The sequence below is a fragment of the Hypomesus nipponensis genome, chromosome 11 (genome assembly GCF_054491055.1).
Source record: "Hypomesus nipponensis isolate SF chromosome 11, ASM5449105v1, whole genome shotgun sequence".
Lineage (NCBI taxonomy): Eukaryota > Metazoa > Chordata > Actinopteri > Osmeriformes > Osmeridae > Hypomesus > Hypomesus nipponensis.
In genome coordinates, this window is record NC_140371.1 from 5917501 (window position 1) to 5934508 (window position 17008).

At 43.7% G+C, this 17008-nt stretch overlaps 1 protein-coding gene across 2 annotated transcripts in view; it reads left to right on the top strand.

Annotated features, from left to right (window-relative positions):
- Nucleotides 1-4328: 4328 nt before the first annotated feature.
- The window catches only part of mcph1 (microcephalin 1), a 77422-nt gene continuing 64742 nt past the window's right edge, over nt 4329-17008 (top strand). For both annotated transcript variants that reach the window (XM_084708794.1, XM_084708795.1), the window contains exon 1: nt 4329-4540. In XM_084708794.1, coding sequence (XP_084564920.1) covers nt 4486-4540 — 55 coding nt within the window. In that variant the 5' untranslated portion in view covers nt 4329-4485. The remainder of the gene's footprint in view (nt 4541-17008) is intronic.

Here is a 17008-nt window from a genome sequence, read left to right on the forward strand (position 1 = left end):
AATTGTGAAATGTCAGTTTTGTATAAAAAGTTGCTCAAATGTAATGTTGTGATGCTTTTTTTTGTGATGCAGCATTTAGTATTTTTACTACATGCTCATTCTCTGCTCTTTTCTACCCTGTGGAAGGATGGTGTTTTTAAATAGCTTGGTCAGTTCTACATTCTATGTTAGGGTTTAGTTCTTGAAGTTATAAAAGGAACGTTGTGTTGTATTGTATGTTGGGTTTTCATTTGTTCACAGCAGCATTTTGTTTACAGGTGTTAGAGTATACAGTGAGGGAAGGACAGTCTCAAAGACTTCTAGAGTGCATTATTGTGCAATGTTATGTGTTGAATCTGTATTGTATAACAATAAATATGGAAAAAATGTGATCCATCTACACAATGCCAAAATGACATGAATAGTAATCTAAGTAATGTATTCATATAAACCTAGCTAGGGGAGGTGGAAACAGTGCATGACATATTTCATCATGGAGATATCAGAAGTGGTTTCAGAATTCACAATTAGATGATTTACCCACTATCCATTAGGGACGCAGGTCAATAATACTATGTTGGTAGTTTTTGTTGTCGGGCAATCTGTAACATTTCATTGTGTGATATAAACATGTAAATTTGTTACGTAAGAGGGACAGTCTATCCATCACCAGCGTATAAACCCTCTTCCCTACAGCTGCAAACTCCCGGAGCACCAAAATCCACCCACCACAGCGCAGCTCCTCCAGGATATTAAGGTTAACGGAGAAAAAAAGCAGGCTAACAGTCAGATAACATTAGTCTCTTCTCTACACACAGGGTTATGATGTCATTAAGTATTCCAATGCTTTAAACTTTAGGCTAGGACAACTATGAAAGCGAGGATACAACCACTTTTAATTAGAAAGATTTGGTAGAGACTTCTTGGGGTACATTAACCTAAATCTAAATATAAATGGATTCTGGAATGTCAAGGAGATGTATGGCTTGGGGCTACAGGAAAATGGTAAGAGAGTCCTTGGAGACCAAACTGGAAAGTCATCGAGTCATCAAGAAAAGACATTTGAGAATCTATTGTGAAAGAGCCAGATTACATTATTATAAATTATCTTTATTTAATCTCTGCTGCCATCCAGTCTCACAACAATCAGTGACCTAACATCTCCACCCCCTTCCTCTCTCTCCAATAGAACCAGTTAAGGCTACAAAAAGTTATAAACAATCAGATCAGACACTGTAGAATCTTATTCTTTGTAAAGCAAATTAGTTTATTTCTATGGCATGGCCTCCTGGAGAGTTGGATACAAACTGCCCTGAACACATAGTACTTGTTTGTTTCATTTGAACATTAAGGCATCCTAATTTGGCTGGTAACAAGACTGTTTGTATGCAAGCCTGAAGGTAGGCACAAACGCACACACATCACACATCTCAACTGCAAGAAACATTTCCATTCTCCAAGACAGACAGTTATTCTTGTAGTTCTAGTGTCGCAAAGACCAGAGAAGGGATGACACACGTCTTCACAGAAGGTGGAAATAATCTAGTGTGGTGTTGCATTATGGCTCTCTCCATGTGTGGGATTACAGCTAAAACCATCATCTTTGAAATCATGAAGTTGGACACGGGCAAATCAACTCAGGGCCAATGAGATTAAGGCTATCTCTCAAGACTGTCTTAGTAGATGAATAAGGGCAGAAACCTGTAATGTGACAGGTTACCAGTCTGATTCTCTATTAGGGAGAATGTCCCTGTACTTAACTTTTCTTCTCCATGTCCTTAGCTCTTCTCTTACTTCCAGCACTTTTCCCTCTGCCTTCAAACAGGCCAGAGTTAGTCCTCTACTCAAAAAACCTTCCCATAACCCAGCCGTCCTCCAGAACTACAGACCGGTATCACTGCTACCCTTCTTTTCTAAAACAATTGAACGCGCTGTATCTAACCAACTGTCAAACTTTCTCTGAACAACCTGCTTTACCCCAACCAATCGGGCTTCAAGACTGGCCACTCCGCAGAAACCGCCCTCCTGTTAGTCACCACTGCCCTCCAGTCTGCCAGACCGGCTTTGAGGTCATCCGTCATCATTCTGCTGGACCTTTCTGCAGCATTTGATACGGTTAGCCATCAAATCCAGCTCGCCAGACTCTCTGAGATGGGCATGACTGGCACTGCACTCCAGTATATCTCATCCTACCTGTTGGGAAGATCCTACCAAGTCTCCTGGGGAGGCAAAGTGTCGGGCCCCCACCACCTCTCCACTGGTGTCCCACAGGGCTCCGTCCTTGGACCCCTCCCCTTCTCCCTGTACACCACCTCGCTTGGACTGATCATCACCTCCCATGACTTCTCCTACCACTGCTATGCGGACAACACGCAGATGTACCTGTCGTTCCCCCCGACTGATCCAAGAATCTCAGCTGGGATTGAGGCCTGCCTCACAGACATCTCCGCCTGGATGACCAAGCACCACCTCCAGCTGAACCTCGCCAAAACAGAACTCCTCATCATCCCGGCCAAACCCTCCATCTCCCACGATCGCTCAATCACCCTGGGATCGGTGACGGTGACCCCTTCATTCTCTGCCTTGAACCTCAGGATGACCATGGATGACTAGCTCTCCCTCACAGCCCACATTGCTGCGGTCTCCCGGTCATGTAGATTCACCCTCTACAACATCCGGAAGATCAGGAGATACCTGTCTGAGCATTCCACCCCGCTGCTAGTCCAAGCTCTTTTCCTCTCAAAGTTGGACTACTGGAACTCGCTGCTCACCGGTCTCCCAGCATGCGCAACCCGCCCTCTCCAGAGGATTCAGAACGCAGCGGCCCGTCTGGTCTTCAATCTACCCAGACGCTCCCATGTTACCCCGCTCCTCATCTCCCTCAACTGGTTTCCCATCACGGCCCGTATCAGATTCAAGACTCTGGTACTGAACATCCGAGCGGGGAACGGGACTGCACCCGACTATATCAAGTCTCTCCTCCAGCCTTACACCCCCACCCGCCATTTACGGTCTTCTTCCGACAACCATCTGGTGGTTCCACCGCTCAGGAGCGCCCGGTCCCAACACAAGCTCTTCTCCTGTCTGGCCCCCCAATGGTGGAATCAACTCCCCACCTCCATCAGGAATACTGACTGTCTCCCCACCTTCACGAAAAAGGCTCAAGACGCACTTGTTTCGGGAATACAACGGCACTTAGGAATGATTGGCTGGATGTTAGTTTTCCCCCAGGATCACAATTACTCTTATTGAGAGACTTGTTGCTCTTGTTGGTTTGTTGTAACTATCTTAAAATGATTGTACTCGCTGTGAAATATATTACTGTTGTTTGCTTTTTCCACAGGTACACTCTTGCACTTTTGAGGTTCTTGCTGTTTAATTAATTAATTAACGTGTCTAACTACATGCGCTTGTTGTTCTTCCCTTTGGGACTTATTTGGTTTCACAATGTATGCTACATGTTTGGCTACCCGCAATGTTTGGGGCTTTCTCGTTGTTATGATCAGGGACCTATGCACTTTTGTAAAACTCTCTCTTGAAAGTCACTCTGGATAAGAGCGTCTGCTAAATGACTAAATGTAAATGCTAACGAGTTTCACCCAGAGTAGTCTATTACTTATTTATTATTTAATGTTGTAATTCTTATATCAGATGGCAGAAAGGGCATCTTGCAGTCCTCTGTAGAGCACTGAGGGAGATACAGTATGTGCTTGTAATTAGTTTTTACCCTTAATGGTAACAAGAAATTACAAAATAGTTATAAATGTTATATTGCTACTAGGAAGAAATAAAATATAACCAATTCACCCAAAATACCTAGACGATTCAACAGTATTGACACTGAAGTGAACTTTAGAGACCCTCAAAGAGAGCAGCACATCAAAACTTGACACTCGTATTGATAGGTTGGTAGGATGGTATTACTCAGACTGATTATGAACACAGATCAAAGCATTGCAAAGCACTGGTAATATAAATGTTGTGTCAGTTTTAAATCCACGAAGTTCTCCTTAACCTAAACGTTTGGAAACTGATAAGATTACAAAATTCACCAGGGGCGGACTTACCCATTAGGCAAAGTAGGCAACCGCCTGGGGCCACCAGCTGACAAGGGGCCCTTTGAAATACTCAATAAAATACTATATGATCAATAATAACTATAATAATAATAATACAAATCGATTAAAAGTCATAATTTTCCCCAAAAGAATCAACAAAGATACCATGGGTATATTCATTCTATTTGTGTCAACGCAGGCTTCCCCTCCCACCCGATACTACTGTAGACTATTCCATCGATTGCAGCTACTGCGCAGCATAGCACGTCATATCAGTTGGTTTACGTAAAATGAGACAGTAGAAGAGTGAAGTGAATCAAAAAAACAATTCGCTAAATGAAACGCAACTACCCGAATGGAGCGCCAAGGATAAAGATAAAACAGGAGAGTAAACAAGTAGTTGCCAACCTGAAACTACAGAAGGAAACGTAATTTTCTCTCCACTGGTATGATGCGGCAGCTAGCACAATTCCTGCTCAGTGAAGTTTGGCTAGCAACAGCAGGTAGGCTAGCTTGCTCGTAGCACAATTTACCGGGGTCAGGTTCTCCACGCAGGGCTCTAGACTGAGACCAAATTTGGCATTGTTAATGATCGCTTCCAGCAAACCTTTTTTGAATTCCCCCCTTAATAAATGTCAAGCTTACGTTTTTGCAGGTATATTTTCAGTTACTGTAGCAGATAGTAGGCCTACTGTTTGAATTGCGATTCCATCTGAAATACTGCAGCAGGTGATCAATGTAGGGAGGACAAACGTTCTGCTCAATGTAATCACAACGGAGGGTTCCAAGCGTCAACAAATGCAACATTGAACGTATTGCTCATTTTACATTGTGATAAAAAACACAATTGTGAGATTTAATGTACAATACAATGTATGCTGATATTATTAGTACATTTACTTTCGAAAACAGTAATCAATTTTCGTTTGATGACTGAGTCGTTAGCGTAATTAGCCTCTGTTGAACATATACGATAGCGGTCTGTGATGCATCCGTTTTCAATCGTTAAAATAATAAACATGCCTCACATATCGATGAACCTTTTATGATTTGTTATGACATTATATTACTAGTAAACAATTCATGGGTACAATTGTCCTTATATACCTGTAGTTTTAAACCAGTGTAGCTCACTGTAATGCTGTACGCGACGCGGTTTAGAGAAACTACAGCTGTTAAGGAGGCCAAACGGCGACAGTAAAATCTCGGCACTCCTTTTACAAAAATCAAAATTCCCAGATGAGTTTTTCAATTGGTGGATCAAGCTGTCACTCAAATTAGAGCCAATCCCTGTGCGAATACCATCCCGTATGTGGCACAGAAGTTTTCCCATTTTAAGAGGTCTGTAATGGGCTGTGAGTACTTTGAGCCATTGCCTACTAACCTGAACTTCAATGCCACAGCCTCAATTTGATGTCATTGTGTTCATGAAGGTCTCCTCTACAGGACTGTGAAAACCGCAAACATTTCCCAGCAGGGGTTTTTTTAAATAATCGAGCTTATGTCCTAGGAGTACTTGTGATTTACTGAATTCTGACAGTAGCTACTTAGCTTGGAATGCCCACGACAGACTGAGGTTATACTGGCTTTGTTTTAGTTTTACAGTGCCTAAGTGGGATGACACGGTTGCGTTTTGAAGTTTTTGGTACATTGGGCTTCATATAAAATTTCTATTTTGAGTATACTTGTATCTTGCAAGGTTTGCTATAAAAAAAAAAAAAGTATGTTCGTACTCGAAAAAAGGCGCGTTTTTATATTCCCCTCAACTCCGCCATCTAGTGGCATTTTGTGAACTGATCTGCATTATCTTCTATCACCAGAACATAATATGACAATTATATATCACATAGATTAAACAACAAATTTAGCCAATCCTAAATTTAAGTAGGCTATTGTGTGAAAGGTGTTATGGAGGACATTTGGATTTGAATGATTGACAGTGATCAGCTCGACGTGACTTTCACTGAGCGCATTAGTGAAAGTTTATTTTGGGGTTATTAGGTGGCTCTTAAAAGAGCCTTTGTTGCTTTTAGGCGGGAGTCTTTACAATATCTTCCTCAGACCTGAGTGGACATTCAACAGAAACATTTCGTTTCCCCTGAAATTTAAGTGAATACCATCCCTTAAATCACAATCATCCTTATGATGGATGTTGTTCTTTCGGATGCCAGACATGCCCCTATCAGCCAGGAAGGCGGCTATGCCGGCATTCACATGCCTTTGGGCCAATTCAATCCCGTACACACTGGTACCAGGTACATGGTTGTGATAGACCTGTCGCTGGAAAATATCGGAAAATATGATCTTGGTACTGGGGTACTTTTGCATTAACCAATCAAGATCGTTCCTCATTTGGATCATCAGACAACATGACGTTTGAGAGGCCAGGTTGTTTCCGCCCAGATTTACGATCATTACATCGGGACCTGGACCCGGTGTTCCCTGGAGAAGAGGCAGGAGCTGCTCCCATCTCATACCTCTCTTCCCCATCCACTCAATCTGGCACATCAAGCCGAGGGTGGCTGTGTCCCGTGGCCTTGTGGCGGTCAGGTGGCGTTCAAGCCAGTAAATCAGCGAGCTGCCGATTATCCACACTCGTGGCTTTCGAAGGAGTTGGAGTTTGCTTTCCATATTAGTTGGTGAGTATAACTAGAGACAAATGCACTTGTATTTAAACCCCCTTCAATTTTTTTTTTGAAAGGACGAATAACTGCTTACTATTGGTCTGTCATAACACGGCGGGAACATGTTACAATTTACCACAGTGACAGGGGGGAGGGGCACAAGTGAGTGACAGGGGATATGATCTTATTGGGTATTAATCGGAGTAAACAAACCAATTATATCCAGCTAAGCACCCTCCCCCCCAGCAACACATTGTAACTCATACAAAAATTAAGCCAATCAATACTTTGTTTCTATCCACCCCTCCCCCCCTGTCAGTGAGCAGTTATTAGTTCAAATCTAATAATTCATTACTGACAGACATCAAGCAAGACAACATGAGTTGCAGCAAAGAGACAAAGAGTGAAGGTAGTATGGTGTTCAGGGAATGTGAGAGATTAGGTGTAGAGTTGCATAATTTATCAGGAGAGAAAGATAAGATTGATATCAAGTTGTTGACCAATAGGGTCTTGTTTGACATTCACAGGTTTGTATCTTTGATGGATGTAGGTACAGTGATTCAAAGTGTAGTTGACATTTTGTGTTACAACTTTGTTTTAAATGTAGATGATCGCAGGGCCCTTGAGAGGTGGGTAAGTACATATATAAAGAGAGCGTTGTCAAGGAATCGTAGATCTGTACATAGAGAAAGGGTCGCTTTTGAAGAAAAATCAGTTAATTTTGGTCAATGGACACTGGCTGAGAGCCAGGAGCTAGTAGCTAGTATCGAACTGGAATGTGTCAGGGACGTAGACAAGGTTGTTGTGGATTTAGAAAGGGAACTGAACGAAAGGGATCAATTAGTGCAGGACTTTAAGGTTCTACTTAAAGAGAAAGATAGGATAGACATTGATAGGAAAGAGAGAGGTTTGAAGCTGTATGAGGCTGAGATCAAGATCAGCAGCTTGCAGTGTAAACTAGACAAGTGTAGTCAGAGGTTTTCAGATAACCAAAGCTCCAGATCCCTGGTTAAGAAGAAGTTGAAGAGGAGGGAAGATAGGCTAGCACTGAAAGAGCAGGAGGCTGAGAGCCTTAGGCTTCAGAACAGTGTGCTGGAAGTGGCCAAGGATGAGTTGGAAGAAAGGTTAGTCGGTCTGAGTCAGGGACTAGCACAAATGAAAATGGAGAAAAGGAGGGAGACTCTGCGTTCTAATTATTTAAAAAGAAAGACCGATCAGGTAAGTAGTAGAGCGCCTAGTTTAGTAGAGCAGGTTCAAAGTTTAAATGAGCAAGTGCAGTTTTGGAAAGGGGAACATTCTGCCGCACAGGAGGAACTACACAGGTTTATACAAGGGCAGGTCCCCACTTTTGAGCATGGTAGGTATTCAGATGTTGTTAGGGAGGTGTACATGGATCTGATTACAACTATGGGGGTGAGTTCCACCAAAGCATCTGAAGTTGTGAAAGTTGTGTTGCAGAAGCTTGGCAGGTCCAAGATAGGAAGGCTTCCTAGCCAGTCTTTTTGTAAATATATGGTGTTGGAAGCAAGACAGGTGTCGTTACAGCATCTGCAAAGTACTCTGTTGTTAGAGAATAACTTGACCCATTGCACAGATGCAACAAGTACGTGTGGACACAAATATGGCACTGCAGGCATCATTTTAAAGGATGGCACTAGATTCCATTTAGGAGTGAGAGAACAGGCATCTGGTTCTGCCCAGTGCACGTTTGATACTGTGCGAGAGATGATTCATGATGTTGTTAGCAGTGGTGGTGAAGAAGTCAGTGATTTTTGTGAGAAAGACATTTTCTCCAAAATTAAGAATCTTATGAGTGACAGGACCAGCACAAGAGGTTCAATGAAATACTGGCTCAGTACAGAGCCAGTATCCTGCCTGACATAGTTGAGGACTTTGATCAGTGCAGTGAGGTAGAGAAAGCAAGACTCTGTGTGGTGAATGAGCTGTTCTGTGGTTTGCATCTCATTGATGGTCTGGCCCATCAAGCAAACACTGCCTTGTCTACCTGGGAAGACAGTTTTTGGCAGTGCAGAGATTGGAGGCTCTAGGCACCCCCGGTTTCCAGAAGACTTGTGGTGAAAGCGGAGCTGTACACCTTTTGAGAATAGTGTGTAAGCTCATTCAAGAGCGTGGCTGTGAAAAGAGTGGCAAACCGGTTCAATTTCGAACATTTTTGATGGACCGGAACGGATTTCGTTCCCCTTGCTCCTTTTAAGGGAAACAGGGCAAATGTCACCTTTTACAACTCAGCAGGTTTGTATTTTTTGAGTAAGGATATTTTGGATTTCTCTTGTGCCAATAGAAGTGAAAATAGGTTAGTAGAGGCTGTGTATAAGGATCTTAATGTTCCTCATTTCCTTGCAGGTTGTCGGGCCTTGGGGCTTGTAGGGAAGTTAGTTGTTGATCCTGTGTGGGAGGCACTTTCTAGGAAAGAAAATGTGCTGGTTATGAATGGCAGGTATCAGGAACTTGTCAGAAAGCTTAGAGAGTGGCAGGTGGATGGAGCTTCACTTCTTACAGGGGAAGTGACTCTCTTTGAGGACAAGTGTTTAACTAGAAAGACTGACATAGATTTGGATGGTTTGACAGTGCAGGCTGTTGAGATAGTTTTAGCCAGCCTGGTTAAGGTGTTTAGCAGCATGCTAGCGGACCACTTAGTGCATGGACACTATGCAGATGTGTCTGAGGAACTGGTTGACCAACTTGGCTCAGCACCTAAAACCAATGTCAGTTGTGAACGTGACTTTGGGGTTTTTGATAGGCTTCTTCGAGAGAGAAAGCTAGGGCAAAGGTCAACACACTAGAGGGCATGATGCTTTTCAAGCAGAATCGATCTTGGGAATGGCTGTCAGGATTAGATAGAGACAGGAAAGCACAGGTGTTATCAGTAGCTAGAGCATCAGTGCAAGAACAGAGAGCCGTTTTCTGTGAGCGTGCTCAAGTCATTAGGGATGAGAGACTTAGGATTTTGCAGGCGTCTAGGGTCAAAGAGAGAGAGAGGGAAGTTAGGGATGTTGCCACAAAGCAAAAGCTGACATTGGAGATCAGTAAGTATGGGGGCTTGTGGACAACTTTAGATGAAATAGATGAGCAACTAAAGAGTTTAGGTGAGAGATCCAAACTGGTGGCTGTATCAGCACAGTTGAGGTTTAGACGGGTGGTACTGGGGATGAAAAATGAAAATGGTGTCTTCAATCTAAGTAAGGACAGGAGAAGATTGCCTTTAGAGACTCTCACTAGGAATCTTAGGAGTGTAGTTCAGGCACCTCTGGAGTTGGAGGACACTGAGGATAGGCAGTATGGGTGTGCATCATCACATGTTTTTGCAGAGGCAAAAGCTGAATTTATACGCCTTGCTGAGAAGCAGCAGGCACTTGTTCGGGATTCAGGTAGGAAGAGGGGGGGGCTCTCAAAGATCATAGTACCTGATGTGCAGTCGGCAGACCAGCTCCTTGGTAAAATCATCAGACATGGGTTTGATGAGGATGGGACTAAAGTCTGGTACAGAGCCACAGTTATAGGGGAAAAGGAGGTCAATGGTAAGACCATTTCCCATGTAAGATATGATGGGGGAAAGAGACTGTGGTGGTTTGATTTATGGTCAGATTTTCAGGAGGGGTATGTGGAGTTGTTGTCTGTCAATGCTGCAGACATGATAGGCAGGACAATAATGCACATGTACATAGATAGTGATGATGGGTTGGAGTGCTGGTATCCAGGTAGGGTAGTGAGCTGTAGCACAGGTAGTTTACTTGTTGTAGAGTATGAAGGTGAGGACGAAGAGGAGGGGGTTTACGAATGTCCTCTTTTAGATGATTATTTAAATCATGAAGTCAGATTTACATAGGTTGTAAAGCAAGACTGTTGAGCGGGATTTAAAAGCCAACAGTATAGAGTAGGGCACTGGCAGTTAGACTGTTGAGCGGGATTTAAAAGCCAACAGTATAGAGTAGGGCACTGGCAGTTAGACTGTTGAGCGGGATTTAAAAGCCAACAGTATAGAGTAGGGCACTGGCAGTTAGACTGTTGAGCGGGATTTAAAAGCCAACAGTATAGAGTAGGGCATTGGATTTTAGGTTGAAGATAGCTGTAAAATTATTTGTAACTATTGTGTATCTAGTATAATCTTTTTCTTTCAGGTAAGATTTCTGATGTAAATAGTTCCCTCTGCATATATTTTTTTATCTCTTATAAGATGTTTATATAGCAAAATATTGTCAGTTTGACTCTAGTAAGGCTGTTGATCAGGTTTGAAAAGCCAGCAGTATATACAGGGCATTTACAGGATATACACAAGGGCATTTGCAGAACAATGAAAACTATTCTGTCCCTAATATTTCCGTCTAATTTCAGGTATGAAGAGAAAATGAAACTGCAGCAGCACATCCAGTTTGCAGTGGGGTTGTATAGTAAAATGAAGTTTTCATAAATATGTATGTAAGTTGCTTACAATGTGCACTTATTTTTCTCTCTTTTTCAGATGAACGTGCCTTCAATTAGCTACACATTTTCCAGGAGCTTGCTCGATCGCCTTTTTGCTAGGGGTCAGGGAATAATTTTCCAGTATCCCATATTGGCTAAAATGGGTTAACTGGTTTTTTGATTCCCTCTGGAAAATTAGTTAGGTTTCCTATTAAATATGCATATTAAACATTGTTGTTCTTGAAAAATTTGTTGTGTCATTATTATATTACGTGTATTGTTTCAATGGATAACTTAATTAAAATGACATTCATTTAAAGAAAGACAACAAAAAAGTAACTTAGAGGTCCTCATTTGGGAAAATGTTATTCTAAATCGACTGGACAATATAAGAGTAAACACATGAGAAGAAACGCTTCCCCGCCCCATTCCTTGCAATGAAAAGCTTCATGGAACTCCGACTCGGAATTTGAGCTTCAGGGACGCTTGACAAAAAATGACAACATTTGGCTTGTGGGACGTTTTAGAATTGTTTATGTGATGTGTTCCCATCGTATTTAAGACTTCATATTTTACAAACAAGAGCTTTGTTAATATAGCTGTTTACATATCACTCGTACTGGTAAATCGGCTAACATGTTAAAGTAGGCTACATCCAAAGTCGCTGTCGTAAAACTAGCCTCTTCTTCACAAACAGCTGATTAACGGAAGTAGCTTCGAGGTAAAACTAAAAACCTTTAAAAACACCTAATATTTGCAAATATTGTTGATATTATTGTGCACAGGTGTTTTAGTATCGTTAATATGTAATTTACTTCCATAATTTCCCCAGGAATAACTAATAAAACGTATTTCAGGAAAAACGCTCAAACGGGTTTGTCCTCCCTAATCAATGTTACAATAGCTTGTTTCAAAGGTTCTTAATGAATGAATGCAATATGAGTAGGCTAAATGGTTGAAAATATTACTACAAGGGAAATACTGAAGGTAACATAGTCACAGAGGTTAGACCGTTTTACACCGGATTGCTAATATCTTCGTTTGATCCAACTTTTCAACTGAGGCTGCTATAGTTTTATCAATATTCCCTGTTGCAGGGGAAATTAAAAGACGTTTCATTCTACACTTCATTTTTGTGTTTTGAATTGTAAATGAGCAGCAACAAATGTCTGCTTTTAAATCTATGCCATCTTCATAAATAGTAAATACGCATTTTTATATAAAATATACAGAAATATCAGTTGTAAAAATTACAGTTAATAAACGGACTCATCAGCAACCGACGCTAGCAAGCACACCCTACAATTTCCCCCCAAATTGTACCCTCTCTAGTTATTATATTAATAATTATGAAATTGATTGAAAATAGTGAGAATAGGCGTGAAGGGGTCCCCATATCTGTCTTCGCCAGGGGGCCCCCAAATCACTAAATCCGCCACTTTTCAACCCATTAGAAGTTGTACAACCCCAATTCCCAAAAAGTTGGGACACTGTGTAAAATTGAATTAAAAACAGAATACAATGATTTGCAAATCTCATGAACTCATATATCATTCACAATAGATAATTGAAAACATATCAAATGTTTACATTTAGGAAATTTACAATTTTAAGGAAAAAATAAGATCATTTGAACTGGCCTTCCTGCAGTCCAGGGGCCTCATGTATAAAGGATTGCGCAGCTTTCATACCAGAAGATGGCGTACGGCCAAAACTCCAAAAGTACCAACGCACAAAAATATTCACATGTATAAAACCAGTCGTATGCCAGGTCCTGCGCACCTTTCCTTTATAAATCACTATCAACGTGAGATTGACCGCACGTGAACGAGCCACTGACCCCGCCTTTCCTCCTCCCATAAATTAATATGCAGATGGAATGGACTATAAATGCGCTCCTGAGGTCACTTATTTGTCTGAATTACCGTATTTCTTCAAATAAACACCGCCCTCGAAGAAACGCTGCACCAAAAATGAACGTTAACCGCTGCAGCGTTTATTCGAAGAAATACGGTGACTGTGAGATCGAGGTTCTGACAACAGAGGTGGAGGCGAGAAAATATGTCCTGTTTGGCGGCCTGTCATCGGGTATTAGTGACAAAAGTCGGCAGAGTGGAAAACTGTCACTATTTGCGCTCTTTCTTGTTTTTAACCTGCAGCACTTTGAGAATTAGCTAAATGTAAAGTGCATTACAAATAAAATGATCATTATTATTATTATAGGGCCATCAATGCTGTGGGTTCAGAGAACCGGGCCATGGCAGAAATTAAGAAGAAGTGGTCCGATATAAAACTTTAAATGAAGAAACGAGTGGTGGTGCATCGTAACCAGGGCCAGGTTAAGGTCATCTGGGGCCCGGGGCAGAAGCCTCCCCAAGGCACCCCCACCACGCAAAATATGTTAAAATATATATATATATTATTATTACTATGATTTGTATCAATATATATTAGAGAGAGAGGGATTGGTAATTAAGTTATGACAGACAAAAATATCAGTATGTGATACATTGTTATCAGTGGTGGCTGTTGGTCTTTCAAATAGGGGAAGCTCATTTTCGGCCTACATCCTAAAAATGTTTTATTTATTTGGCTAGATCACTGGCTAGTTCACCCCTACGTAAAACCTAGCCGACTGAATGAATTAATGAATGAACGAACGATCTAACAAAATAATATTAATCAAGGAGGAAATGTGGAAATTAGGTTAAACTGAAACAAGGAACATGGTGTATAATTGTATGAAATGTATGATGAAAATTGGTTAACAATTTCGCCAAGCAAATACCAAGAAATAGGTTGCTGCAGTTTGTCTTTCAACTACAGTTGCAAAATCTGAGTTGGACTGAGCTTGAATAGCTTTGGTGACTTTAGTCAGTAATACATTGTAACACGCACCCCTAGCCAGCCACGATGTCGAATACATTGGAACATGTCTATCGTGCACACACACAGCCCAGCGAACCCATAGGCCTATTTACAAAGAACTCGATTGAACAATTTAATTATCAGGCTGTGACCACCTACTGAAAAGAACATAGGCTAGATAATCAGTGTGGGACTAGTTTAAGTCCACTCTTTTTTGAAGGCACAGTCACAAATCAAATCGTTGAAGTCAATTAGGCAAAACAGGTCAAACTCGTTTGACATCACCTTCATGCAAAGCCTTTGTTGTCTTGCATGCTTTGATACCGGCAACGACGCGTGACTTAAGAGAACGTGGACTATCTCCCGTGCCCCCCTAGTGGCCGGGGCCCCCTAGTGGCCGGGGCCCCCTAGTGGCCGGGGCCCCCTAGTGGCCGGGGCCCCCTAGTGGCCGGGGCAGCAGCCCCTAGTGGCCGGGGCAGCAGCCCCTCCTGCCCATTGCACAAAGGCGGCCCTGATCGTAACAGCATGGCAGCTATAGGGTTAGCGTGACATGCATTTCCTGAGTGATTTTGTCGTTCGTTTGACAGCCTCAAGTTTAACAGAAGTTATTAAGTGGTGGAACAGAAGGCTATATAGCATTTCCCATTTTGGGTTTTGGCATCCACATTAATGATCAAACTTTTATTTTTATGTTTTTTGAATAGTCAACGTCATAAACGTACTAGTGGAAACTTTATTTTGTAATGTTTGGTGAGTCTCTGCACTTTTCAGTTAGAATTTGCCATGTTACAGAGCCAGACAAGACTTTGCGGACGGTCCGCACATTCTCACGTCTGCTCAAAGGTTTCCGTGACGGCCCGCACATTCTCACGTCAAGTAAATCTTTATACTCTCAAAGTGTGGGTGAAAACCAGCGTACGCAAGCTTTTTGTGCGTACGCAACGTTTATACATGAGGCCCCAGACCTTTCACCAGTTAAAAACATTTGGTGGAATGTGAAATGAAAAATATGACAAAGAAGACCCAGGACCATGAGCAGTAAGAATCCTGTATCAGACACAAAAGGGAAAACATTATTCTCTCACAACTCCAGCAACTGGTCTCCTCAGTTCCCAGAGAGATACAGACTGTTATTATTGTAAAATAAAAGGGGATACTACACAGTGGTAAACATGGCCTTGTCCCAACTTTTCTGATGTGTTGCTGCCATCAAATTCAAAATGACCTTGTTTTCCTTAAAATGGTACATTTAATCAGTTTAAACATTTGACATACTTTCTATGTTCTATTGTGATTAACATATGGTTTTATGAAATTTGCAAATCATTGTATTTTGTTTTTTTTATGTTATTTTACACCCCTCCTTGAGTCACCACCTTACCGCGGTGGAGGGGTTTGCGTGTCCTAGTGATCCTGGAAGCTATGTTGTCGGGGGCTTTATGCCCCTGGTAGGGTCTCCCAAGGCAAACAGGTTCCAGGTGAAAGACCAGACAAAGCGTGGCTCAAAAAACCAACCATGAAGAAACACAACAATGGTTCTCAGTTGCCCCTGCCCGGAAGCGGGTCACCGGGGCCCCCCCCCTGGAGCCAGGCCCGGGGGTGGGGCTCGATGGCGAGCGCCTGGTGGCCGGGCCTTTTCCCATGGGGCCCGGAAGGGGCACAGCCCGAAGAGACAACGTGGGACCCTCTTCCAGTGGGCTCACCATCCGCAGGAGGGGTCATGGGGGTCGGGTGCAGTGTGAGACGGGCGGCGGCCGAAGGCGGGGGCCTTGGCGGTCCGATCCTCGGCTGCAGAAGCTAGCTTTAGGGACGTGGAACGTCACCTCGCTGGCGGGAAAGGAGCCTGAGCTGGTGCGCGAGGTAGAGAGTTTCCGGCTAGATATAGTCGGCCTCGCCTCAACGCACAGCACGGGCTCCGGAACCAGTCTCCTTGAGAGGGGCTGGACTCTCTTCCACTCTGGACTTGCCCTTGGTGAGAGGCGTCGAGCTGGGGTGGGAATACTCGTTTCCCCTCGGTTCGGTGCCTGTACATTGGGGTTTACCGCCCTTTTTGGAGTCTCTGGAGGGGGTGCTGGAAAGCGCTCCTCCCGGGGATTCCCTCGTCCTCCTGGGGGACTTCAATGCTCATGTGGGCAATGACAGTGAGACCTGGAGGGGCGTGATTGGGAGGAACGGCCCCCCCGATCTGAACCCGAGTGGTGTTCTGTTGTTGGACTTCTGTACTAAACACGGCTTGTCCATAACGAACACCATGTTCAAGCATAAGGGTGTCCATATGTGCACCTGGCACCAGGACACCCGAGGTCTCAGTTCGATGATCGACTTCGTAGTCGTGTCGTCGGACTTGAAGCCGCATGTCTTGGACACTCGGGTGAGGAGAGGGGCGGAGCTGTCAACTGATCACCACCTGGTGGTGAGTCGGCTCCGATGGTGGGGGAGGACGCCGGTCAGGCCTGGCAGGCCCAAACGTAATGTGAGGGTCTGCTGGGAACGGCTGGCGGAACCCTCTGTCAGAAGGAGCTTCAACTCCCACCTCCGGGAGAGCTTCGATCATGTCTCGGGGGGGGGGCCGGGGACATTGAGTCCGAATGGGCCATGTTCCGGGCCTCCATTGTTGAAGCGGCTGACCGGAGCTGCGGCCGCAAGGCGGTCGGTGCATGTCGCGGCGGTAACCCTCGGACCCGGTGGTGGACTCCGGAGGTGAGGGATGCCGTCAAGCTGAAGAAGGAGGCCTATCGGGCTTTATTGGCTGGTAGGACTCCTGAGGCAGCTGATGTGTACCGGCAGGCCAAGCGGAACGCGGCTTTGGCGGTCGCGGAGGCAAAAACCCGGGCATGGGAGGAGTTCGGCGAGGCCATGGAGAATGACTTCCGAACGGCTTCAAAAAGGTTCTGGACCACCATCCGGCGACTCAGGAGGGGGAAGCAGTGCTCTGTCAACACTGTATACGGTGGGGACGGTGCGCTGCTGACTTCGACGGGGGACGTCCTGGATCGGTGGAAGGAATACTTTGAAGACCTCCTTAATTCCACCAACACGCTTTCCGACGTGGAGGCA